This window comes from Sarcophilus harrisii, chromosome 2 (genome assembly GCF_902635505.1).
Source record: "Sarcophilus harrisii chromosome 2, mSarHar1.11, whole genome shotgun sequence".
In the NCBI taxonomy this organism is placed as follows: domain Eukaryota; kingdom Metazoa; phylum Chordata; class Mammalia; order Dasyuromorphia; family Dasyuridae; genus Sarcophilus; species Sarcophilus harrisii.
Window position 1 is genome coordinate 144,211,501 of NC_045427.1, and position 26,325 is coordinate 144,237,825.

The window sequence follows — 26,325 nt, forward strand, 5'->3', positions numbered from 1 at the left end:
ACAAATCTTTATTTTCATCTCTAGGGTACATGAAAAAGAACAGTATGAGATAAGGCTAGAAAGGTAAGTTGGAGTCAGGAATGTCAACAAGGAAAGTTTTCAATTCATTGTGAAGACAATTGTGTTCCCACAATGATCTTTGTGATACCCTTGAAATTAAAGAGGATGGACTGGAGAGTGAGAAAGAGGCAGATAAGTCAAGAAAGATGAAAATTGAGAAATGATCATTGTACTTAGCATTCAGACGGTCATCAAGTGACCTTTAAGAAAGAAAGTTCTGTAAAGCAGTGAAGGAAGAAACCAGATTTCAAGGGGTTGAAGAGAATAGTTGGTAACAATTAGAGGCAATAGGTACAGAATACTTTTCCCAAAACGCAGAACAAAGATATATAATAAGACGTCAAGGGAAATTAGCAGATAACTAGGGGCTAATGATAAAGAAGGACTGAACATGACAGTTCTCACTTTACGGAAGGACAGTTCAGCAGAAAATGATATTCCGCCAGTGGAGAAGGAAAAGAAAGGAGGAAGAAAAGGGCCATTCAATGAGGTTTGGGGCAGCACACAGTTCAAGGACATAGGGACAAAGAAACTAGAGTAGCAGGAAGAGAGCATATTCAGGGCTTGGAGCCAGCCATGTCAAGACCTCACCAGAACTAAGAGGAAGAACACCCAAAGGACAAACACATAAGGGCCACATATGGACACAGAAAGGGAGGGACACAGCAGCAGAAGGCAGGACAGGCAGGTGGGTGGATGCAACAGGCAAAATCTCTTCTCTCTGTACCAGATGTCTCAAGCCAATCACCTTCCCCCATCTGCATATGTCTATTCTTCTGCCTTTTTTTTTGGGGGGGGGGAGGCAGGCGGGGGGTAGATATAGAGGAAGACCATAGAGAGAGAATAGTACTATACAGTAAAGTTAATAAAGGTGTTTTTTAAGAATGTAAATTTTCTTTCAGAATTCTTTCTAAAAAGTCAAATTTGCACAATATAAATTTATGTAAAGTAAGAACTGTCTGTTTATGATTATATATATATATATATTGCTGGAGCAATATCATGAAGAATGCAATTAAGGAGGTTTTTTTTCTCCTTTCTGATTCAGAAGAAGAAATAATGAGTGATAAGTTTTTTGAGGCATATAGGAGTAGTGTAAGGAAATTCATGTTTCACACTACATGTGTGTTTGCACACATATATGTAGAATATGTATGTGTATATTTAATACCCCATATTGCCTCAGTGAAGTAGCCACTAGTTCAATTCTAGGAAAGGTAGGGAAAGGAAAGAGTCAGAAGTTTGAGATGAGAAGAAAGTCTATGGAAAATGAAAGTATAGAGTATAAGGACTGCCAAGAAATTGCAAAGACTCAGCTAAGGAAAGTCATACAGCATAAACTTCTAAAGAGTGAAGTTTTAATTGCATAAAAAAATGAGAGAGTGTGAGCAAGGAGTAGGAAGTTCCCTAATAATCCATGGCATTCAAAATTTTAAGATAAAATAAGGATGTATTATTAGTAGAGTATACTTTAGCAAGGTATTACTGAACAGTCACCCAGTCACAAATTTAAAAGATCTTGTTGCCCAGAGAAGTACTCTCCTATTTGTTCTGTCTGTTATTCTGGTTCTGCTTATTTCCAGAGTGGCTGAAGTTTTTCTAGATCTCATTCAGGTTAGGTAAAACAGACCTCCAGGATGAACACCGGCTTCTTGTCTTGTAACAGCATGCCAAACTTTTTTTAGCTACTCAATGGACTGAACTGGAAATGTCCTTTAATGGAATGCTTTCCCATCTTGTCTCGTTGGCCTTTTCACAAGAGCCATATTGTAATGGGCTGTTTTGGATAAGCAACTACAGTTTTATGTGCAGCTGTGAGATATGAGATTATTATGTGATAGGCTCTTTACTTACTTTCAAAAGACCAATTTTCAAATTAAAAATAAAGCAAGCCTGGGACATATTATCAATGCACTTTGTCATAAGCTCCCATGGATTTAATTACCATCTCTGTGCAGATGATTCTTAGATCTACATATCCTGCTCCAACTTCTGTGCTAATTTCTAATCTCAAATCTCCAAATGCTTGTCAAAGATCTTGAAATAGATAACCAATAAATGTTAAAGAAACTGTTATTTTTCCTTTTAAACTCTGTCTCCTACCTGCTCTATTACAATACAGAACATCACTATTCTCCCAGGTCCTAAGGCTCATAACCCAGGATTTATCCTGGACTCTTTACTATCTCTCACCCTCTCCCATCCCCCATATCCAAATATTGCCAAGGCCTGTCAAGTTCACCTTTGCAGCATCTTTTGGATACATTCCCTTCTTTCTTCTGGCACTTGCCACTACCCTGGTGCAGGCTCCAATCACCTAGTGCCTGGACTGCTGCAATGGCCTGCTGATAGGTTTGCCTGACACAAATCTCTTCTCACTGGAACGCAGCCTCCATTTAGTTACCAAAGAAATTTTCCTAGAGTGCAAGTCCAACCATATTACTCTTACTCAACAAATTCTGGTGACTTCCGATAGCCTCTAGGATTCAATACAGAATGCTCTAATTAACAAAGTCTCCATAAACGAGCACCTTCCTATCTTTCCAGTCTTCCCACAACTTCCTTCCTACCATATATAGTAACAGCATTACTCCAAACAAATAATACTATCCTCTTGGTTATTCCACACACAAGATACATGTTCTTGGTTTGGGACATTTTGTCTGGCTCTCCCCCGTACCTGAAATGTTCTTCCTCCTCCACTCTGACAACAAGGACCTCCTTGGATTCCTCTGAGACTCAACTAAAATCCCACCTTCAGACAAGAAGTCTTTCCCAAACTTTCCTTAATTTTAGTGCCTTTTCTCTGTTTAACTATTTCCTATTATCCTGCTTTGTTTATATTTGTTTACATGTTGTCTCTTTCATTAGACTGTAAACTTCTTGAGATCTATGACTGTTAGTGGCTGTCTTTTGCCTCTTTTTGTATCCCCAGTGCTTAAGCAAGCACTTAAATATTTACTGAGTGATATACAAAACACTGAAGCTTAGAGATCCAGAGTCCAAGCTCTTCCTTTTACAAATGAGCACAGAAGACAAGACAAATGGCTTATTTAAGGTCCCAGTTACAGCTACAGACAGGCCCCAGGCTTTAAGGGTCCATGATACTCTATCTACCATTTCCATAAAAAGGCCTATTTTCTGATTTATTTCTATGATTTATATTTTGATGGTAACATAGATTAATTCCTACATGAAAGAAATTGCATATAAAAGGCAGTAAGCTAGTTGTGTAACAAGAGCGATGGATAACAGAAGGATACTAGTTGAGTACATGAGGTTTGCCCTTGAAAGAATGGATGCAACTTGAGGACAAAAACTCTTTGTAATCCTAGTTCACAGCAGTGTTTGACACACAGCAGGCACTTAAAAGCTTGAGGAGACCAAGAGAATGAGTTAATAAATTTGATGAATGATGGATAAGCGAAGTGCTACATTGCTATCTAAGAAGTACTGTAAGAACTAGAGGAAAATACCCATCATATTTGATGGATCTTTCATGGAGGATTCATGGAAAGGTACGGGTACAGAAATCAGTACAGGATAAAGTTTTGATCTGTACTCGTAGAGGAATGGATTAATACCAGCAAGACCATGGTTGTCCAAGTAATGAATTGTTTTTCTTTTTACACATGAATGTGTACATGTACACAATACATCTATATATTTATTAATATAGTATCTTTTTTTCCCCTTGATTCATCATTCTTATCACATTCTGACAGGCAAGTGTTTCTCAAAGTCCTGGGCTGAGCCATCTTTTCTTTGCCCCCTATTCTATTTTTTGTAATTTCATCTGCTGCCATAGCTAAACTATGATCTCTATGCAAATGATTCTAATATGTACACACACACACACACACACACAGTCTCTCCCTCAAGCTTCAGTCCTATATCACCAACTGTCTCTTGAACTATATATACCAGAGACAATTTAAATTTAACATCTCTAAAATTGGACTCATTATCTTTACAGTAAGTTTCCCTTGTCATTTCTATGCCTGCAATATCTCTCATATATGTTGGTTCTCTCCTTTGATACTGCCACCATTGGCAGGTTCTCATCACCTCACATCTGGACTACTGCCAACAGAGTGATGGCTTGATCTCCCTGCCTCAAAGTCTGTCTTCACTCCAGTAAATTTGCCATTCAGCTGTCAGATTAATCTTCCTAAAGCATAAGTCTGAACATGTCACTCCCCCACCCTTCAGTCAGTAAATTCCAATGGCTTCCTAGGTCCTAGGATCAAATATAAAATTCAATTTGTTTTTAAAGAACTCTGTAACTTGGTCCTTTCAACTTTTCCAGTCTTCTTACACCACTCCCTCTTCCACAGACTGCATCTCTATCTCTGTCTCCTCTCTGCTTCTCCCTGTCTCTGTCTCTGACTGTCTCTGTCTGTTTCTGTCTTTGTCTCTCTCTGTCTCTGTGTCTCTATCTCTCCGTTTCTCAAAAAAAAAAAAAATTAGGTGGAACAATCTTTTAGCTCAAGAAGCTTGGAAGATCGGCAAGAAAGGTCAGTCTCACCAAGATAGAAGGGAATGCAGTCCAGGAAATGAAAGCAGCCCAGCAAGTCAGCAGCAAGCCCTACCTCAGCAAACTAATAGTTCCTGAGCCCCAATAATGGAACAAATGTCAATACCAGGCACCCTCCCAACATGCCATAGGCTAGCCAGGGGCACAAAGAACTCCAGCTCCAAACCACCACTGTGTTTCCATGAAGCATTCTGGCAAAAAGGCAGTTAGTAGTCAGACAACCATAGACTTCACTGAGGCCCTGGGAAAACACGGAAACCCCTACCAGTCTCAGCACATACTAGACACCAACCAGCACTAGGACTCTGGGTCAGCAACTGGCAAGCTGCCAGGCCCTTATGGCTTCTAGTAACAGGAGCTACATCCCAACCCAGCCTTCAGTGCAGCACAAGACACCAGGGTCCTCCGTGAGCCTCAAGTCTACCTTGGTGCAGTGCTAAGGTAAATAGCCAAAGTCTGCAGTCCTGAGTCTCAGTCTGAAGCCTGAGACACTGCCCCTTCCACCCTGGAAGCAGAGATCAAAATTAAAAGGAAAAAATGAACAAAAAAAACCCAGAAACAAACAAACAAACAAAAAAAAAAGAATTTGCCCATATAAAGTTATTATGGTGATGAGGAAAGATAAAGACACAAATTCAGAAGAGGACAACAATGTTAAAAACAGCTATGAATAAAACACAAAAGAAAAAAGGTTTCAAGGCTAGAAAGAACACATGGAAAAGCTCAAAAAGAGCTGTTTTTTTCCAGCTAAGACAGACAAGAGAAAATTGGGAAAAGAAACAAGATTTATGAAAAAGAGTCAACAACTTGGAAAAAGAAAACTGCTTAAAAAGTAGAAATGGCCAAATGGGGAGACAAAAACTCACTGAAGAAAACAACTCCTTAAAAAGTATAAGCGGCTAAATAGAAAAGAAAGTACAAAAGCTAACTGAGGAAAAAACAACTCCTTAAAAGCTAAAATTGGGCTAGGGAAAGTTAATGACTCTATGAGCCACTAAGAATTAATCAAAAACCATCAAAAGAATGAAAAAAATAGAAGAAAATGAAAATACCTAATTAGAAAATCAACTGATCTGAAAAACAGATCCAGGAGAGAACATGTCAGAATCACTGGACTACCTGAAAGCCATAATTAGAAGGAGGATCTAGACAACATTTCAAGAAATTATCAATTAAAAAAAAAAGCAGCTCAAGGAAAAAATACTGAAAATGGTCAGAAAGAAACAATTCAAACTTTGGGAAGCCACAGTCAAGACTACATACAATTAGCAGTTGCAACATTAAAGGAGAAGTCATGGAACATGACGTTCTTGAAGGCAAATTGAAAGGCCAAGAATCATCTTCCCAGCAGAAGTAAGCATAATGCTTCAGGGGAGGGGGGGAAAGTCACTGAATGAAATAGGATTGCAAACTTTCATAAAGAGAAGACCAGAATTGAACAAAAAGTTTGATATCTAATACCAAGACTGAAGGAAAGCCTAAAAAAGCTAAAAAGCAAAAAGAAAATATAAGGGAATCTGTTTATATCCCTATATAAGAAGATGATGTTTATAATTTCTAAAATTTCTAAAACCGTCAATAGTACATAGCTAGAAGGAATATACAGAAAGGGTATGGGCATAAAGTGAGTGACATAAAAGATTAAGGAGTGAGAAAGAACTACCCTGGATGAAAAAGGAAGAGATAAAATATTTCACATAAGGAGGTTCAAAAAATTTACAATGGAAGAAAAAATGGAAGGGTGAGCAATGGGCATTTTAGACTGAACTGAGGCTACCAAAGAAATACGTTTAATAATTATCTCTTGCTCTCACCTAATTACCAGCCAGCTTTTCTTACATTCTCACATTTCTTTGATGATATTCTTTATCCTATTCCACTGATGTAATTCCTTATTTGTAATCTGTTGTAGCGGATTGTCTCTGAATCTCTACATCTACCATAGCACTCTCTACTGTCCTCCAGTAATTTCATAACTTCAATTCTACTGAGGCTGCAATACTCCATTACTCTCAGCCATACATCGTACCACCAGGTGACTAGAAATATTGTAGAGGTGGGTTATTGTTTAAAAAAGAAAACTAGAGTAATTCAGCTTGCTCTCCTCTATTCTAGTTCAATTCTGGACCCAACTCATTGTGCATTTTCAAATGTCGATGTAAGACATAGAGACAGACACACACAAGTGTCCTACTATATTATCCATCCAACTATATATCACTGTCTGGACAACAGGCATATTTCATTCACTTGGTTTTTCTTCTGTGGGTAGTGATACTAAATACTTCCATGTGGTTCTGGATATTAACCAGAAAGTTCATCAATGTTCTGGAGTTTGATATAATCTACACAATGCTAACCTCAACTAGGATCATTTGGAGAAAAAGAGCATGGTACAGTGAAAAAGCACTGTCCTTGGAATCATAGGACTAGGGTTTAAACCTTATTTCTAATGTTCTACACGTATAACCTAAAAGCTAGTCTCTTCAATAGTGAGTAGAATTTTAAAATTCAACTAAACGTGAAAGAAAATAGAAAAAAATACATTTTTCTAAGTGGAAGAAAACAGGAAAAAATATATTTCTACAATGTAAAAAGATGCTTTCTTATGGGTAATTATTTGACTTTAATATTACACAGCAAATTATCTCATCATGTGATGATTACCTACAAATTAAATACAACAAAACAGAAAAAGCCCATGTTCCAGTTTTGGATAAAGAGCAGAGAGTAGTCTGTAGATAACAGGCTAGAAAGCTTGTCTTCAATTCCTGGCAAAATTCTAGCTCACATTATTCAATTAAAATCAGGAAACATTTATTAAGCACTGAACATATTCAAGGAACTGTTTTAGGCATTATTATTAAATATTTAGGATGAAAACATCTAGAAAAGTAAGCACTGTGCTATCACAAAGACCAATCATGGCTTCATTATCGAGAGGTTGAATCCTAACTTGCCTTGAAGAGCAGTTAAATCTTCCTTTCACTGATCGATAATGGCTTTGGAATAGCACTTATACTATTAGACACAGTTGATATGTTGGTTAATTTTGTTATTTTTTTCCCCTTCTCTTTATTTTTGTTACAAGGAACAGCTTTTCAAAAAGAAGTAATCAGGTCAAACTAAATGCTAAAGTTAACTTTATTTTCTTTTAGAATAAGGTTATTAAACTGATAGATCAAAAATTCCAATATAATATCCTGAATCCCTGTAAAATATTTACAAGGTGTTCATGCTATTCTTGTGGAAAAAACAAAAATGTTAAGAGCTGAATGACAGCATAGGTGAACATATTTACTGACTGAATAAGCAAATTTAAGGCAGTCATTAATGGCTAGGGATTTGAGAAGGTTTCTAGAGAAGAATCTTGGAGATCATTAACAATCAATTGAAAACATAGAGGGTATGGCTATTATAATATTTAGAGAAGGCACCAAGCTAAATGGAAGGGATAATTAACAAGAAAAAAAAATCCTCTTAACACTTAAAAGAGCTAAAGAAAAGATGGAAGGGTCTGACTTAAAGGGTAGGGTCTGACTTAAAGGATAGTGTTATGGGGCATCTGAACTTGAAACAAAGGATTCTTAGCAGGTACTAAGTCAGTGGAATTGATAGAGACAATAGTTATCTAATTTAGCATGGGTTCCATATGATTGATTTAATCCTACAAGGAGATCTTATGGGCCAGAACTTGAAACAAGGTACTAAGTGGAATTGAAGAGACAATGGTTAAATCTAGTTTAGCGTTGATTAAATCCTACAACAAATAATGGTTTCCTAATGATACTTCCACCTTTGTGGTGGCTGCAGGCTGAAACACAAACCTTTGGATTCAGAGACATTCGGAGAGATCCAGAGGGCAGAGAAGGAGGCAGGAGCTTAAGCCTAGGGAACCAAGGGGAGAGATAGACCTCAAAGAAAGCTAACTGGGCCCCAGGAAAGGAGACAAGATTTTGAAGAAGACAATAAAGGATTTGGACTACTCATGTGATTACTACTGAACTGAAACAAAGGCTGCTCCTTGAGACCCCAAGAAAATCTCAACAGAGAACATTACATTTTTAAGAGAATATTATAGGGTAGAATTTCCCCTTACTATAAATCTTCAAGCAACAGTTACTTGATAAATATCTAAGACAGAGAATATGAACATATGAGACATTCCATATGATCCTCATACAATAGATTCTTGGTCAAGTATACAGGTTGGACTAGACAGCATTTGAAATTTTTCTAACTCTGCCACAATTTGCCAATCATCAATTACAATCTTTAACACCAATGCACTTTTAAAATCTACTCATTTCGAAGCATTGCTTTAATTTTCTAATTGTGATTTAATAAGTCTCTATTTATATAGCAATAATCCTCTTTTAATTTCTTACCCCTGCCCTCACTGGACCTCCACAATGAATGGAATATATACTTTCATCTTCATCTCTAAATTTCCTTCAAAGCTCAATTTAAATGATACCTTATATCTAAAGCCCTTCATGCCCTTCTACCTAGTCCTTCATGGTCCTTCCTACACCACACAGAATCATATATTGTTAAAATCCTTACAAAGTGATAAGTCAGTTGCCTAATTTAGCATGGTACTTAGCAAATCTTCTAGCTCCCTAATGTATTTAAGTACTCATTGGAGTTCACACTTTGGGGAGATTCACAAGTCAGAAACCTATAATCCCACTCTTGGAGGAGGAGTCAACCTTTTACACCGAGCATAAAAAGAGCTTCAGTGAATCAGAGTCAGTTCGGAACATTGCCAGGAGTTGGAGAGGAGCACTCTGGGAGTTACAGAAGCCTACAAGCCCTCTCTCTGAGGCAAGAGAAATTCATTGCATCTTCCACCTTGGTGCTGGCTGGAGGCTGAAGAACGCAGAGGCAGAAGCAAAGGACAAGCTGAAGAGCTCTTGGAACTAAGCAGAGAGATAGGCCTCTAAGAAAGCTAACCAGGCCCAAGGAAAGAGATAAGAAATAAACGTTTGGATTTTATCAGCTAGCTGTATTTTGAGGTGATTATTAATTGAACCGAAACTAAGGTTGCCTCCAGAAAAATCTCCCCAAGAAACCTGTTCCCAGAGAGAACAATCATATTTTAGAAAAAGAACACCACATTTTGGTGCTCTGAACAGGGGACTGATAGGACTCTGATCTCAGTGGAAAAGCCTCTGATCCTGATCCAGTGGAAAAGCCTCCTCAACCCAGAAATTAGGGTGAGTACAACAAAGAAATTTTGTTAAAAGAGTTAAAGTAGATTTTCAGCTAAGATGGGACAGATGTTTAGAAAACAGCCTTTCGTTTCTGTTCAAGGAAAATGTTTAGAGAGCATTGTCAAAGTTATGAAAAGCCAAAGTGTGATTATAATTTTGCAACAGATCACTGAACTGGTCACCTATTTACAAACATAGCATGAATCCACCTTTCATTCCACTTGCTTGGAATCACAACTATATTAAGTCTTAGGAACCTCTTCTTTATCCCACAAGATATTTCAAACATCATTTCTTTGAACTGAATCAAATTTAACATTGAGAGCACTCATTTATTCAGCTTTGAAAGTGAAGGAAGAAGGATCCAGTTATATACATCCATATTATATATATATATACAGTATATACAGTTATATACATCCATATTCTTTAGTTCTGGAATATTCCCAACTTCTCTATACCTACAGGTCCCTCCAAAGCGAATAGTAGAAAAGATTTAAGCTTTGACAAGTTTTTATGAAATGGTTATGTATCCAGTCCTGTGTGAGTTAAGTCTATCTATAATGGGAGAAAAGTCTGAAATCTTAGCTGATAGTTTGCATTAAAAATGTCAAGGTTTTAGTAGACTGACAGCTCAATATGAACCAAAAAGGTGACAAGGCAACAAGAAAAACTAATTTGATTTTAGGCTACATTAAGAGAGGTAAAGTATCCAAAAAAGGAGGTGACAGCCCAGCTATACTCTGCCTTGGTTAAAGGACTGGGATCAATAGTAAAGATGCAAGAGATCAACTCCAGGGAAGAGCAACCAAGAACTGGAGCCCATGGCACAGGAGGATCAGTTTAGCCTGGAAAAGAGAACACAGTGGAAATAACTGTCTGCCAGCATCCAGAGAACTGCCATATGTTAGAGTAATTAGACTTATCTTGCTTGGCCCTAGAACAATAGTTCAACATTGGGGAGTCTCTAAAATAAAATGAGGTATTCATTTCTAGTATGGACGATTATTCACAAGAATCCAACGGAACACAAATGATTCCCAATTGAACACATTTCCAGATTTGTTTGTTACTAATCCTTAAAATATTCTTACTTTTCATCACAAAAAGAAAAATATGTCTGTACCAGTATTCATTTTCTTTATTCTGGTTGGTTGGTTGGTTTGTTTGTTTGTTTGTTTTGGCAAGATAAGTGAATTACGTGACTTGCCCAAGGTCCCACAGACAATAAGTTTCTGCCCAAGGTCCCACAGACAATAAGTTTCTGAGGCCAGATTTGAACTCGGATCCTCCTAACTCCAGGGTCCAGCGCTCCATTTCTGTGCCATCTAGTTGCCCCTATTCATTTTCTTAAAAAATAAAAAGTTTAGTTATACATTATAATGTAAAGGGGTAATAAATGGTTTCAAGTTATTCTTCATGCCAGAAAATAAATCATCAGATATAATCATGGAAAAATTTAGTCATGTTCTTTTTCCATTTATAAAAAATCTATTATAATTATCAAAAGGACTTGGCAAGTTAAATCCTTAATAATACAGTAAAAAAAAAAAAAAACTGAATGTACAATAACCTTTTATTCCATTCTAATGGCCTTCTAAAAAGATTACTGCAAGCAGACTACTACTTATGAAATGGGATATGTGGTTTTTGAAATGGGATATGTGGTTTTATTACGATAAAAGTGAAATGTATTTCTCCTTCAAAATGTTCCTAGGTACTCATTGGAGACCAGAATTTTAATTAATATTCAGTAAGATCGTTATAATGCTGCTGAAAAATTCTGCAACATGCTCAATTCTTTATTTTAAATTCTTTATTTAAAATTTGCTCTTCTTCTAGCCTCTTTACAAAATGCTTCCAAACACTGACTCATAGAATTTTTGAATTAGAAAAAGATTCCATCTTCTGAAACCTTTTCTAAGTTTCAAAAAAGATACCCTATAGAAAGCCAAATTTTGAGGAGGGAGGGGGCTATTATAGTGTGTTGCAATACACAATTAGATCTAGTCATTGTGTGGGTTGGTTTTAAAGGCCTTTCTCTGTTACAATAATAAAAACAACAAACAAGCTTTTATTTGCAAATCTTTCGAGTTTACAAAGAGTTTTATATACATCACCTTATTCAAGCAAGGGATCCAAAATTTTCTTGGAAACGATCCTTCCAGTATTGTTATAGGTAAGACTGACTGCAAATAAATTATTACTCTCTGAATAATTAAATGTCATATTTGAATCCAAAGGGAACTGAAACATGGATATGAGCAGGTGACATTATGTTTCCAAGGAAGAACTGTGAAGGGGAGGGATCATGAAAAATATCATCAAATAAATGTATGATCCAAAAGGCTGGATTGGTCCAAGGACTGACTGTTATATATTATCCTATCACTCAACAAATCCTGTTATACATTATCCTATCACTCAACAAATCCAATTTCCTTCAAGTTGTCTTTAATTCCAAAGTTAACTTCTTTCCTGACTAGTTTGTTTGTTTTGGGGGAAAGTGAGGTTAAGTGACTTGCCCAGGATCATACAACTAGTACATGTCAAGTGCCTGAGGCTGAATTTGAACTCTTGTTCCTGGGAGATCCACTGTGCCATGGCTACACCACTTGGCTGTTCCTCCTGATTAGCCACCCTTAAAAGTTTATTTTTAAATTTCAACTGTCCAAACTAAAAATCAAATTTTCTCAATAAATTATGCCAGGATAAGAAAACATATTTTTCTTTTCACATATCTTCTTCCTCCTCGATTTCATGATTTTACACACATTTTCTAAAGTACACTAAACCAGATCTATAACATCTACAATATCCTGCAGACTCTACTATTAGCCTGCAAACAAATTACAACACACACACACACACACACACACACACACACTGAAACCTATCCTGAAGCACATTCGTAAGTCTCTTGCAGAAAAGTCAACAAGGAGATTTTGCTAAGATTGAATCTCAGATAACTAAGAAGAACATTACTCAGATAACTAAGAAGAACATTAAAGTCACGTTTTAAGAATCTTAGCTGCACAGCCCATCCCTAAAGACAGACCCTACATATTCTGAGGTTCACGTCAAGGGTAAATTTTTCAAAGGAACTTCCCTGGAGCATTATGTTCTGTAGAAGGAGGGTGAATTTGGGTCATACAATCTAAGGGAGGAAATTCAATCCTTTCATTTTGTACAGATGTACCAAAAGGTACCACAGGAAGGTGGTTAGAGGACTTGCCCAAGTTCACACCGGAGTGAATCCGAGCCTTCGGATTCCCAATACGAGGTTCTTTGTTTCTGAGGTCTCTTCCAGCTCACTTCTGCTTCCCTAAGTCACTAATCGGGCCTCTGAGGAGCTAGAGTTCTCTGCAGGGAACGTCCATTAGGAGGCTCATCGGAGCAGATAGGAGGGGAGGAAATGGGGGAGCGGGCACAAAACCCCAGGAGACGGCAGCTGGGCTGGGCATCCCAGAATTCACGGAATGGAAAAGCCCTGATACTGACGAGAGGAGCGGAGGATCCGGGAGGCGGAGGAGGGTGCAGAGGGGGGGAGGGTGCGGGGCCACAGAGGAAAAGGAGAGGAGGGGCAAGAAAGGGCAGTAGGGTGCCGGGGGGAGGGGGTGCAGTACAAGACGGAGGGAGGGGAGAATGGGGGAATGCTAAGGGCACGACAGGACGGCAAGGTTGTGCTGGGGGGCAGGCGGCACGGACCGGGGGAAGGGTGCAGCAGGGAGGCCAGGAGAGGGGGTGGGGAGGTTAGGAGGGCTGAAGCAGAGGTGCGGCGCGGGTGGGGACAGCACAAGGCGGCAGGCGGGGTGCGAGGCAGGCTGAGGGGCACAGGAGCGGAGAGCGGGGCGGGGACTCGGGGCTCACCTTGGGGTCCTTCTCATAGTAGTACTGCTGCGTGCGGATCCAGCGGCCCACCAGGTGGTCGCGCACGGTGTGAGCCAGCGCGAAGAAGTAGTCTCGGGGAGTGGCCACATTGCGGTCCTTGACCAGGGTGAAGTGGAGGTGCCGGTTGAAGCTCTTCCTCACCTCGGCCACGTCGCCCAGCCCGGCGATGCCCCGCACGCTGATCTGCTTCCGCTTTTCGCTGTCGGTCAGGGGCACTGCCATTCTGGCGGCCGCGAGCCCCGCCCGGCGAGGAGCAGGGACAACCGGGAGGCAGTGACAAGGAAGAGGATGCTCCGGCGGGCGCCGCGGCCAGCGATCTGAGAGCAGCCTCCGGGACCGGGCTCTGCGGCTGCGTACGGAGCCCGGGAAGTGGGGGGGGCGGGGAAAGGGGCGGGGCCACGGGAGGAGGGAGGAGGGAGGAGGGAGGAGGGAGGAGGGGGGAGGGAGGAGGGAGGAGGGATGAGGAAGGAGGGAGGAGGGAGGCCGGCGGAGAGGAGGGGGGGCTCTGCAGGGGGAGCCGGGGATGGAAAAAGCCGCCTTTCCCTCCCTGCCTACCCCCCACACACCCAGGAGTTGTTTTTGTTTGTTTGTAAAAGTGTTTCTAACGGGGAGAAGGCCCTCGGCCTTGGGGAGAGAGACCGCGAGTGCCCCGGAAACTGTCCCACGCAGGGTCTCCGCAGCCGGCCTTGTGCTAAGTCGTTTTTCAGCCTTGGCCGAATCCCTCGGGAGGTTCCCGGCAAAGACACCCGAGCGTTTTGCCATTCTATAGGTGAGGAAATTGAAGCAAACGTGGGGGAGCGGCGAGCCGGGTCACCAGCTGGTCGCTGGCTGAGAGCGGAGTGGAACTCCCGAAGCTGAGGCTTGGGGACCTCAGCCGGGGAGCGCTTGGGCAGCGCTTTTTAAGGTTCACGCTGCGCCTCGCCCCAGCCTCGGGAAACCTTTGCCCGGGCCACGGAAAGTGGCAACGGAAGGCTCTGAGCTCCCGGCCTCCTGATGGCTTCTAATGGTTAGCAGGGGGCTGTGAAAAAGTCCTACTGTTACTGTGTAAGCCCGGGCAAGTCCCCTGACTTAGCCCGCTAAGGAGTGGTCGGAATCAGACGGGTTGGGAGTTTCCTCCGGAGTCTGCCTCAGGAGACCTAGGACCGCTGACCCGTTGTTAGAACACAAGCTCCCGAAGGGCAGGGGAACCCAAAATTATACTACACCAAATAGGCAAAGGCCTTCCACTTCATCCAGGGTCATCTCCAGACGTCCTTATCTACATCTTGCCGCTGGACCCAGATGACTCTGAAGGGTGTGACTTTGCACAGCCCTGCCTCACTTAAATCCAATTCCCTTTAAAAAAAAAAAAAAAAAAAAAAACTTTTTATTTTTCAAAATACATGCAAAGCTAATTTTCAACATTCATCCTTGCAAAACCTGGTGTTCCGTCTATTTCTCTCTCCCTCCCCACCTCCCCCTCTCTCAGACAGTAAGTAACCCACTATAGGAACACAATTCACTTGTAATGGAATCGCCTCCTTGTCATTATCATCTTCAGGAATGAAACAAACAGCAGCATGAAATACATAGTATATATTACATATGTAATAAAATAATAACATAATAACTACTCACAATGATATTAGCTTTAAGGTTTATGCAACCTTTCTATACTCAGTTACCTTAAGGTAGTTCTGGCAAGTATTATCCTACTTCCTAGATGAAGAAAATAAGGATGTGTGAAAGTGAGGAATCAAATCCTTGATAATTTGAGAATGACACCTCCCTCCCTCTCTCTCTCTCTCTCTCTCTCTCTCTCTCTCTCTCTCTCTCTCTCTCTCTGTCTCTCTCTCCTTCTCTGTCTCTCCCACTCTCTCTGTCCCTCCCTCTCTCTCTGTCTCTCTGTCTCTCTCCTTTTCTCTCTCTCTCTCTCTCCCTCTCTCTCTTCTCTCCCCCACCCCTTCTAAGGCTTCTGTAGGCTAGCTTCTAACCTTATCTTTTAACTGGAATTATTCTCTCTGAAGTTTCCAAAGATTGCCCAGTCTAATGGCCTTTTCTCCATTCTTTTGACCTCTACAAAATTTGACACCTTCTATCCTATGTAGGTTTCCATGAATAACCTCTTCTCCTTCTACTGTACAACAACTCCTCAGTCTCCTTTGCTGGTCCTACCCACTAAGCCCAGTGTCCCCCAGAGGTTCTGTATTGGATCTCTTTTCCTTCTATAACCATCTCCCTTGGTATAGCTCAAAAGAAATGTGGAGTATACAAATTTAGAGACATCTCCCCTCCAAATGTTCATATGGACTATTTTGTGCCTGATTACCTCCTACGATCAATCGGTCTGATCAGCCATAGTGAGACACACAGTATACCTTGATTCCAACATGGTGAAATCAGTAGTGAAGTTCATTTGGTCTTCTTTGAGAATGCAGGGCAATAGCCACCATTTCCTTTGGTAATTTAATTAGTTCCCATGGGGTCAATTATCAACTCTAAGCAGATGATTCCTAGATCTTTATATTTAGCCCTCATCTCCTGAGCTATAGTCCTGCCTTTTGGATATCTGAAACTGGATATTCTGCAGGCATTTCACAGTCCCCCAACTTCCCTTCTTCTCAACTTCTCTATTACTGTGAAGAGCACCACATTTACCCATCATAGAGGTTCACAATTTTGGTGTCATTCATGACTCTTTACTAACACTCATCCCACACATCCATCTCATTGCCAATTTTTGCTGTTTCTAACTTTATATATATCTCTTGTTCATTCCCTTCTCTTCTGTCACACAACTACCACCCAGTTCTCACCACCTCTCACTTGGACTATTGCAAAGGCCTTCTAATTGACCTCTCTGACTTGTCACTCTCCACTTATCTATCTTGTCTATCATCTGTTCAGTCAACAAAATGATTTTCTATATCATAAATCTATCCATTACCCTCTCCTCTCCTCCCAACTTAGCCATGAATCAAACAGAAATCTTGTTATTTGACATGATGAATATGGAGATATGTTTAGAAGAATTGCACATAGACAAGATTAGAAGGGAAGCAATAAACTGGGAAAACATTTTTACATTAAAAGATTCTGATAAAGGCCTCATTTCCAAAATATATAGAATTGACTTAAATTTATAAGAAATCAAGCCATTCTCCAATTGATAAATGACAGGATATGAATAATTTTCAGATGAAGAGATTGAAACTGTTACTAGTCATATGAAAAAGTTCTCCAAATCAGTATTGATCAGAGAAATGAAAATTAAAACAACTCTGAATACCACTACACACCTGTTAGACTGGCTAAGATGACAGGAAAAGATAATGATGAATGTTGGAGGGGATGTGAGTGGAGGGGACACTGATACATTGTTGGTGGAACTGTGAACAGATCTAACCATTCTGGAGAGTGATTTGGAACTATGCTCAAAAAGTTATCAAACTATGCACAACCTTTTGATAGGCCCACAACCTTTGGGCCTATATCCCAAAGAAATCTTAAAGGAGGGAAAAGGACCCACGTGTGCAAGAATGTTTGTGGCAGCCCTCTTTGTAGTGGCCAGAAACTGGAAATTGAGTGGATGCCCATCAATTGGAGAATGGCTGAATAAATTGTGGTATGTGAATGTTATGGAATATTATTGTTCTATAAGAAATGACCAGCAGGATGATTTCATAAAGGTCTGGAGAGACTTGTATGAACTGATGCTAAATGAAATGAGCAGAACCAGAAGATCATTATACACGGCAACAAGAAGACTATATGATGATTATCTAGTACTGCCTACATTGTGGCCCCCACGGTATCTAGCATATTTCCATATTTGTAGTAAGTACTCAGAATTTTTTTTTAACTCAAATGAACCCAGTGACCAGTTAGAAATTATTCCCTGATCATGATTACCTCAGTTATGTCTCTCTTTTCAAAATACTTGAGTTATTCACCAGATACAAAGAACTATATAAAATAGCAATAAAATAGGGGAACAAGTAGTATATAACTAGAATAATTGGAACAAAACCATTGTTTGCCTAATTGAAAATAATTCACAATCCTGTTACTCTAATTAGCATACAATAATGCAAAGCTTATTATCTATCACAAAATACCTAAGTGCTATAGAGTGACATTTTCTTGCAATAAAAAAGCAATAAAGGATTACTCAGATAATTTAGGGTGCATAGTGTTAAACTCAGATAAATTTAGGGTGCATAGGGTGCATAACCATAGTGTTAAAAGGGGGTTAAACATCAGGTAGAGAGGATGACATAAGAGAGTAGAGACAATAATTAATCTTAAATAGCTTTTATCTCCTTTAGTAAGAACCTCTGAGCCTTTTCAGCCTTAGAAGGGAAGGGTTTCACCCAATTAGTAAAGATGACAATAAAACCCAAAAAGCAGGTTGAGCCCCTGAGGGGGGGGCATGTGTGTAAAATCCATCTGCCAGTCCTTTCCTAAGTATGTACCACTCCTACAGATAAGCTTCAGGATGGCGGGTTTGGCAGTCCTTTCTGAAGTACTTGGGCACAAACTGGGCATATTTGACAGATCTGTTTAATTGTTTCTCCTTCCTAGCTAGTGACCAGTGAAAATAAATTTCACAAGGGATTGTAGAGCTTTTTTTTTTCAAGTGAGTATGAAGAAGCTTCAAGGAAAGTGGTGTAGAAGCATTACGAGTGAATTTGCCAGAATAATTTTGGAATAGATATCCTACAATTATTATCTTTTGGGCAAGAAGACAAAGGATAGTCAGGTTAAAGTTATTCTGCTGGGGTAGCTAATACAAATGGGGTGGCATCCAGCGTGTAGACAGTGACATTTGGGAATGGGGTCTTTGCAACAAATGCATCAAGGCCCATACTCTGGTGCCTTAGGGATACTGAGGGCACACCCAACAATCCTGAATGCCCCCATTGCCCATGGAGTTCTCTAGCCTAACTAAAGACTAAGGAGTTATCTCCCCACTGGCAGGGGCTCACAGTGACACTGAGAGAGTGGGAGAGAAAATACTAGGAGCAAAAGCTCTCATAAACAAGGAAAGAAAACTATTCTTAAGTGCTCAGCCATGAAGGCTGGCCCATTGTTGCTGGGCAAAGAGCAGGATAGGATTAGAAGCTGACCTGAGGGGGTTTGAAACCACCCAGAAGGAGAAAGGGTGTGTCCCCTTTCTTCCCAGCTGGGAAGGAAAGGTACCATGGTCAGGGACAAATGGGCAGCAGCACAGGCAGCCAAATCTGCAAGCCTGTTTTCCCTTACATATTTAATAGAACTTTTTGCTGTCAAAAGTCCCTTTTCTTTTCATATAATCCTATGGGCGTGCAAAATATGAAAAGCATACCTGGAGTCTGTATAGACATTCACTCTCATTTCCTTCCTCAGTTCCAGAGCTCTGGTTAGGGCAATGAATTCAGCTTTCTAGGCAGAAGTCCCAGGAGCACTGGTTTAGCCTCCAGGGTGCCATTGAGGGTCACCACAGAATAACCCATCTTTCTTTCCCCATTTTCAAGAAAGCTCGACCCATCTATAAACTATGCACCATCTGGATTGTCAAGAGGAATGTCCCTCAAGTCGGATTGGCTGGAGCAGACAGAATCTAAAGCTTCCTCACAATTTTGAATGATGTCACCTGAGTGTTGTCAGGGAGCAGAGAGGCAGGAGTAAAGGTGTGATAACACCCAGAGAGTCAGTCTGGGATGTCTAGTAGGAGAGCCTGATACCTAGCAAGCCTCCCACCAGCAAGCCACTGCTGCCCTTTGGCTTCTAAAATGCTCTGAGCCCAATGGGGGTTAAAACCTCCAATGGCTGCCCTGGGTGAGTTCAGTTAGAAGGGCCATACCAGCCACTGCTCTAAGGCAAGAGGGTCACCCCCAAAGCACTAAGTTTCTTGGAGAAACAAGCAGGTCCGAGGTTGGCCCCACCTTTCATTAGATAGGGCTAAGGCTGGAGGAAGAGATTAGTTTATACCTTTTAGGTTCTTAACAAACTGCTAAAACTGAGTGGACCTTTAAACACAGAACTTCATGGCCCTGCCTGGGGGAAGGGCTGATATGGATGTAGTCAGAGAAGCCTCTGGGGTAGGGCTACAGATCAAGATACCATCTAACCCCTACTGGCCATGTGCATTGATGGGGGGGGGGGGGGGGGGGGGGGTTATGATCTCCTGGTTTTTCCTCTTCAAGGGCAAAAAGAAATTGTAAATCTTTATGCAATGGTCCAGATTAGTGTATTTTTAAAGAACCTCTACAAGGAACCCCTGAAAGAAGGCAGGATTCTCCTCAGCTCTTTGGGTAATTTCCCTAAGTCTTTTATAATTAGGGCAGGTTAAAAGGTGCTCCCTTTTCCCTGGGTTACTGACTTAATGATCAGGCGATTAAATTCAGAATTCAAAAGACTATCCAGTCAGTCCCAAACAATTTTATCTCTAATAGCAAATTCTACCAATTGCAGTTTAGGGCTAGATACATTATTTTAAAACCAGAACTTAATCCCATAAGAGATTTTGTTTAACATATTTTATATGTTTAAACTTATCCTGGTGTAAAGGATCAATCATTATACAGGCTTACAAATTCTTAGTAAATGCATTCCTTGTTTACAAGCTATAAATCCTAAACAGGCTTATTTCTTAGGGCTGATGATGCTTACCCTCATGGTTTCAAGAAAACTGGCAAGCTTAGAAATTAAATGGAGTTGACAGAGATCTCAGGGAAGAGACTAAATTTGCTAAATCGTCCACCCCAAATATTTTAGTCCTTTTATGGGCAGTGCCGTTTGATACTTCACCCCACTCTGTGAAGGGTGAAAGGAGTTCACACCTCATAATGGAGGTAAACTGATAAGGTTTAACATGATGACAATAACTCCAAGCAACTTAGTTAACAATTTTAGAATTTTCCTAAGCAATAGCCAAAAAGTTTTAGCTGTAGTTCCTATTCCCTTAGATAAGTTTCCCTTTTGTTTTAGGGAGAAAAACAAGACAATTCTTAAAATTGAGATAGAACAGGTTTTAAAATTGACAACTTTAGTTAACGAGCCTAGATAAAATGAATTGTAATTTGGTTATTTTCCAATCTATGCAAATCATTTCTCTTTTGTGAGTCAGGAAAAGGGCAAAAGTGCCAGTTTTTATTGGCCTTCAGAAGTCTGACTCTAGATAACTAGAGTTTTAAAGTAATGGCAAACTGCTTTTGTTTTCCTAAAAGTTGCAAAACTCTTCCGTTAACTCTATCAGGTCAAATATCAGTGCAAAAGCCCTTTAGTGGACTTTCCTTTAAAATTGCTTAGAAATCATTTATCTATTGGTCACATTAAAAAAAAACCCATGAGGTTATCAAATATGAAGCAATTACATCCAGTAAAGCAGTTAACTTTCATGTAGCATATTTTAAAGTAATTATATCCAATAAAGCAGTTAACATCCATGGAGCATGTTTTAAAGCAATTATATCCAATAAAACAGTTAACATTCATAGCATGTTTTATGCTAAGTACTTTACAACAACATCTATTATTTCTGTTGAAAAATTAGAAAACTGGGCAGAGATAAAATAATTTGCCATAAATTTCATAGTTTGTTGAGGGATGAGATACCCTAACAGCATTTGGGAGTACCCAGGTCAGTGTCGCAGGTATAGCAAAAGAATTCGCAGTCCCAGTGTCCAAGTTAATTTGGCAAAAGAAGGGTTTATTTTGACACTGAGAATTCTCAGCAGGCTAGGATCCTGATTGGAAAATAGTAGTGAATTGAAAGACAAAGGACAATTTTATCTAGTTTTCTATAGTCTAAGGCTAAGGAGTACATGTTGATTCTATGACCCAAGGCTAAGAAGTAATCTTGACCAGTAGGCTGTCATATTAGTCCTGAAGGGACATGAACTGGCCCTGTATCGGAGGAGAGGAGTGCAAGAGAAACGTCCCAAATCGGCCTTCCCAGTAGATCAGATTGGGGGACAATAAGAGTGAGGAGCTGAGCATGACATCTAGGTGGTGAATCTGGGGAACATCCTAGACGGTGATAGGAAAGTGCAGAAGAATTTGTGGAGAAAGAAAAATGAGTTCAGTTTTGGATGTGTTGAGTTCATCCAGTTTGAAATGCTTAATAGGCAAGGAGATGAAGACCCAGGGTCAGCAAGGAGGTTAAGACCAGCTATGTAGATTTGAGAATGAGCAGTAGAGGTGATCATTGAATCCATGGGATCTCACTAAGTAAAATAGTAGAGAGGAAGAAGAAAAGGGTTTAGGACAAAGCCTATTGGATACCTATGGTGGGCAGGTGTGACTCAGGTGCAGATCCAGCAAAGGAGCTGAGAAGGATTGGTCAGATTGATAGGAGGAGAACCAAGAGAGAATGGCATCCCCCAAAAAACCTAGTGAAGAAAAGTTCTAAAGCTCATTCCTACCTTTTCTATCCTATCATACTCTAATGTCAGTCACACATTCCATTATCTGGCTACATGGACCTCCTTGCTGTTCCTTACATACACCACTCCATCTCCTGACTTTATTCATTTGCTCAGGTTGTCTCCCATATCTGGAATGTTCTCCCTCTTCACCTCTGACTCCCAGTTTCCTTCAAGACTCAACTCAAATATCATCTTTTTTATCAATCTTTTCCTAGTAGATGGGTGGTGAAGTGGAGAAAACACTGGAGTGGATGCATAATTAAAATCTGACCTCACTTATTTTCCCTAGGCAAGTCCCTCACCTCTCTCTGCCTCACAAAGTTGTAAAGCTCAAATGAGCTAATATTTGTATAACACTTAGCACAGTGATTGGTTCTTAGTAGATAGTTAATAAATGCTAATTCCCTTCCTTTCATATACCACTGCCCAGTCCCTTCCCTTTGAGAATATATATTACACTATATCTATATCTATATCTATATATATGTATATTAACATTACTTGTTTCTCTTAGCTCCTTAACTTTAAGTAGCCATGTTTGGCTTTTCCCCTCCTTAGTACTTAAAAAGTACTTAGGTCATAGAAAAAACACTTAATAATAGGTTATTGAGTGACTCAAGAAAATGCTGAATTCTAATCCAAACTGTTTCCAAATAAGTATTCCCTTTACAGCATATCCCAAAAGTAAATATTTAGTGAGGAGAAACCTATTGCCTTACTATGCAGCTTATTCTATTATTGGTTAATTTTCTTTGTTAAGAAAATATTTTCCTTAGCTCAAACCCAAATCTACTTCTCTATCATATTATAACACCCTTCCTAGTTCTGCCTTCTGGGACCATGTAAAACAAACTTAGTCTTTCTTATGCAGGGTTGTCCTTTAGAACACATTTATCATTTTCCTCCCAATTTTTCTCTTTTCCAGACTGTGAGAAATAACTCCATTAGAGTGGGGAGGATTGAAGTTAAAAATCCATTTAATTACCTAACTTCAGAAGTAAATGTCCTGTAGAAGAGGGTACACTCTTGAAGTCCAAAGGCACAGTCTTTTATTCCCTATCTCCAAACACAAGTCCCTTCCCTCATTCTCCATTGATTACTACAGAGGTTATAAAGTATCCCCACCCTATTCCTCCATCCCTGCCCCCTACCATAAATCTCCATCTCTTATTTTATCATTACATCTTCCTCCCCACCCAAGTTCATGGGCTTTCTAAAATACATCCATAGATATCTTGGGGGTTCTTAGATACCAGGTTAAGGACTCCTATTTCTTTATTCTATCCTCATGGCATAAGTTCAAAGCTCACCTTCATGTTGTTGAGGTGATCACTGAATCCATGGGAAATCACTAAATGAAATAGTAGAGAGGAAGAAGAAGAGGTCTAGGACAAAGCCTATTGGATACATATGGTTAGCAGATATAACTTGGATAGAGAGCCAGAAAAGGAGGTTGAGAAGGGAATGGTCAGGTTGGTAGGAGGATATTCTTTGGATATTCTCCAGCTTATCAATGTCTCTCCTAAAGTGGGTACAAAATGGAACATGATGCTCTAGATTTAGCTTGACTAGCATACAGTGCTTCTAGTAAGCACCCTTTTTAGATAAATTGTTATATAGCCCTGTATCACATATTTTGTACTTCTGAAATGGTTGTTTTGAATCCACAAATAAAACTTTCCATTTAACCTTACTTAATATTTTCCTATTATATTTAGCCAATGGATCCTGTTTTCCAATATATTAACTATCCCTCTCAAATATATAGTCTACAATTTGACATGTACACTATCCATACCTTCATCCAAATGTTCCAAAAAAAAAAAAATAGTAAAGAGTACAGGGCCAGCAAATAAAGATGCCTCAGACAGTCATTCTTCCTTAGGCACTTTCCTAGTCGCTTGGCTTCATATTGAAGCTTCATATATAGCTTGGAGTGGTGCTGGTGAGGAATGGAGGTAGGGGGTGGATCTAGTCATTCAATTCTGTTTTAACTGTTGTACTATTATGTAACTTATATATTGTCATTTATATAAAGTCATGATAGACTTTAACAAAAACTGTTATAATCTAAGTAAACTATGCTTACAAAATTCTCATGATTTACTAGTCTAGAAACACTTATAAAGGCAAATGGAGTTACTCTGGCATGACTTTATTGTTGACGAAACTGTACTGGCTTTTTTTGTGATCACTGCTTCATTTGCAAAATATTTAATAAACATCCCTCTGATATTTTATTTTACATTTTTGAAGGAATTAAAAAAAGATTCTGGAAAGATGCCAAAATAGGTTAGAAAATTCTAAGCTCTCTAAAATTCTCCCATAAACAAGACAAAATAGTCTTGAGGCAACAAAATAGAAACTCAGGGCAAACACAGAGCAGTAAAAACAAATAAGAGTTAGGGCAGAACTAAGGTCCTTCTCAGACAACAGGAGAAGAACAGAAGAAAGAGCCTTGGATGGAGGTTTGGTCTATGTGAAATGTAAATACCTCCAGGCTAGCTCCCCGTAAAAAACTAGTGGTGAGCCCTGGAGCTAGCTGGCTGGCAAGTGACCTTAGCCTTAGCCACAGGAATTTTTACTTCCCAAATAGAGGAAAGATCAAGGAAACCTCTGCTGATAAGGGATGCCATGCCCACCTGGGCTGCCTAGACACAGGGCTCTGGGTGAGAAAGAACCAACATGTGGTGAGTGAGTACAGAAGCAGTGGGGCAGGGACATTGCTAACTGAGGTCATTTAAAGCAGGGTAGAGATGTTAGTTTTAGTTCCACACCTAGGGGATAGAACTGAAGAAGGACCAAAGACACCATCCCTCATGCTCCAGGATTAGAGGTAACAAGCTGTTATATATAAAAAACAAATAAGCAGACAAAGAATAAAGAACCAAACCATAGAAAGTTACTATGGCAATACGGAAGAACAGGTGTCTGTCTTCAGAGAGGGATACTGAAGCAAAAAAAAAAAAAAAAGCTTCTCCTACCCTACATCAAATCACCTGCCCAAAAAGAATTTATAGAACTCAAAAAAGACTTTAGAAATCAAATGAGAGAGGTTGAAGAAAATTTTTAAAAATAAGAATAATCCAAGAAAACAAGAAGATTATGAAAAGAAAATCAACCAACTGAAAAAGGAGATATAGAATCCTTTTTTATGTATACATATTTATACAGTTATCTTGTTACACAAGAAAAATCAGATCAAAAAGGAAAAAAGAAGAGATAGAAAATAAAATGTAAGCAAACAACAACAACAAAAAGAGTGAAAATACTATGTTGTGGTCCACACTCAGTTCCCATAGTCCTCTCTCTGGGTGTAGATGGCTCTCTCCATCACAAGTCTATTGGAACTGGCCTCAATCATCTCATTGTTGAAAAGAGTCACACCCATCAGAATTGATCTTTATATAATCTTGTTGCCGTGTATAATGATCTCCTGGTTTTGCTCATTTCACTCAGCATCACTTTATGTAAGTCTTTCCAGGCCTCTCTGAAATCATTCTGCTGGAGACACAGAATCTTAAGTAAGAAAATGACTTGAAAAAGAGAATTGGGCAAGGGGGAGCCAGAAAAGTTATGAAACCAAGAAATATAGAACAAAATATAAAGAATGAAAAAATAGAAGAGAATGTGAAATATTTCATAAGAAGAACAACTGATCTGGAGAACAGATCCAGAAGAGAAAATAGAAGAATAATCAGACTACCTGAAAGCTATGATTTAAAAAAAAAGAATCTTGATAAATAATATAAGAAATAGTTAAAGCAAACTGTCCTGGAATGTTAGAACAGGAAGGGAAAGTATTGATAGAAAAAAATCCATCAATCAACACCTGAAAGAGATCCTATGAGGAAAACCTACAGAATATCATAGTCCAATTCTAAAACCTCCAGGTCACAGAGAAAAAATTAAAAGCAGCAAGAAAAAAAATAATTCAATATGGTAGAACGACAATTAAAGTCATGCGAGCCCTAGAGTAGCTACACTAAAAGACCACAGGTCTTAGAACACTATATATTGATGAGCAAATGAACTGGGGTTGTGGCCACAAATATCATACCCAGCAAAGTTAAGCATAACTTGAATTAAAAAAAAAGGGATATTCAATAAATTACCACACCTTTAGGATTTTGTTGTAAAAACGAGCTGAATTTTGTTGTTGTTGTTTTATTATTATTATAGTAACTTTTTAATGACAGAATCCATGCCAGGGTAATTTTTTTTACATTAT

The 26,325-nt window shown here is 39.4% G+C and overlaps 1 protein-coding gene across 1 annotated transcript in view; it reads right to left on the reverse strand.

Moving 5' to 3' along the window:
• Positions 1 to 13,926, reverse strand: part of PYGB (glycogen phosphorylase B) — a 70,303-nt gene extending 56,377 nt beyond the window's left edge. The window contains exon 1 of the mRNA XM_031951005.1: positions 13,684 to 13,926. Coding sequence (XP_031806865.1) covers positions 13,684 to 13,926 — 243 coding nt within the window. The remainder of the gene's footprint in view (positions 1 to 13,683) is intronic.
• Between the last annotated feature and the right edge of the window lie 12,399 nt (positions 13,927 to 26,325).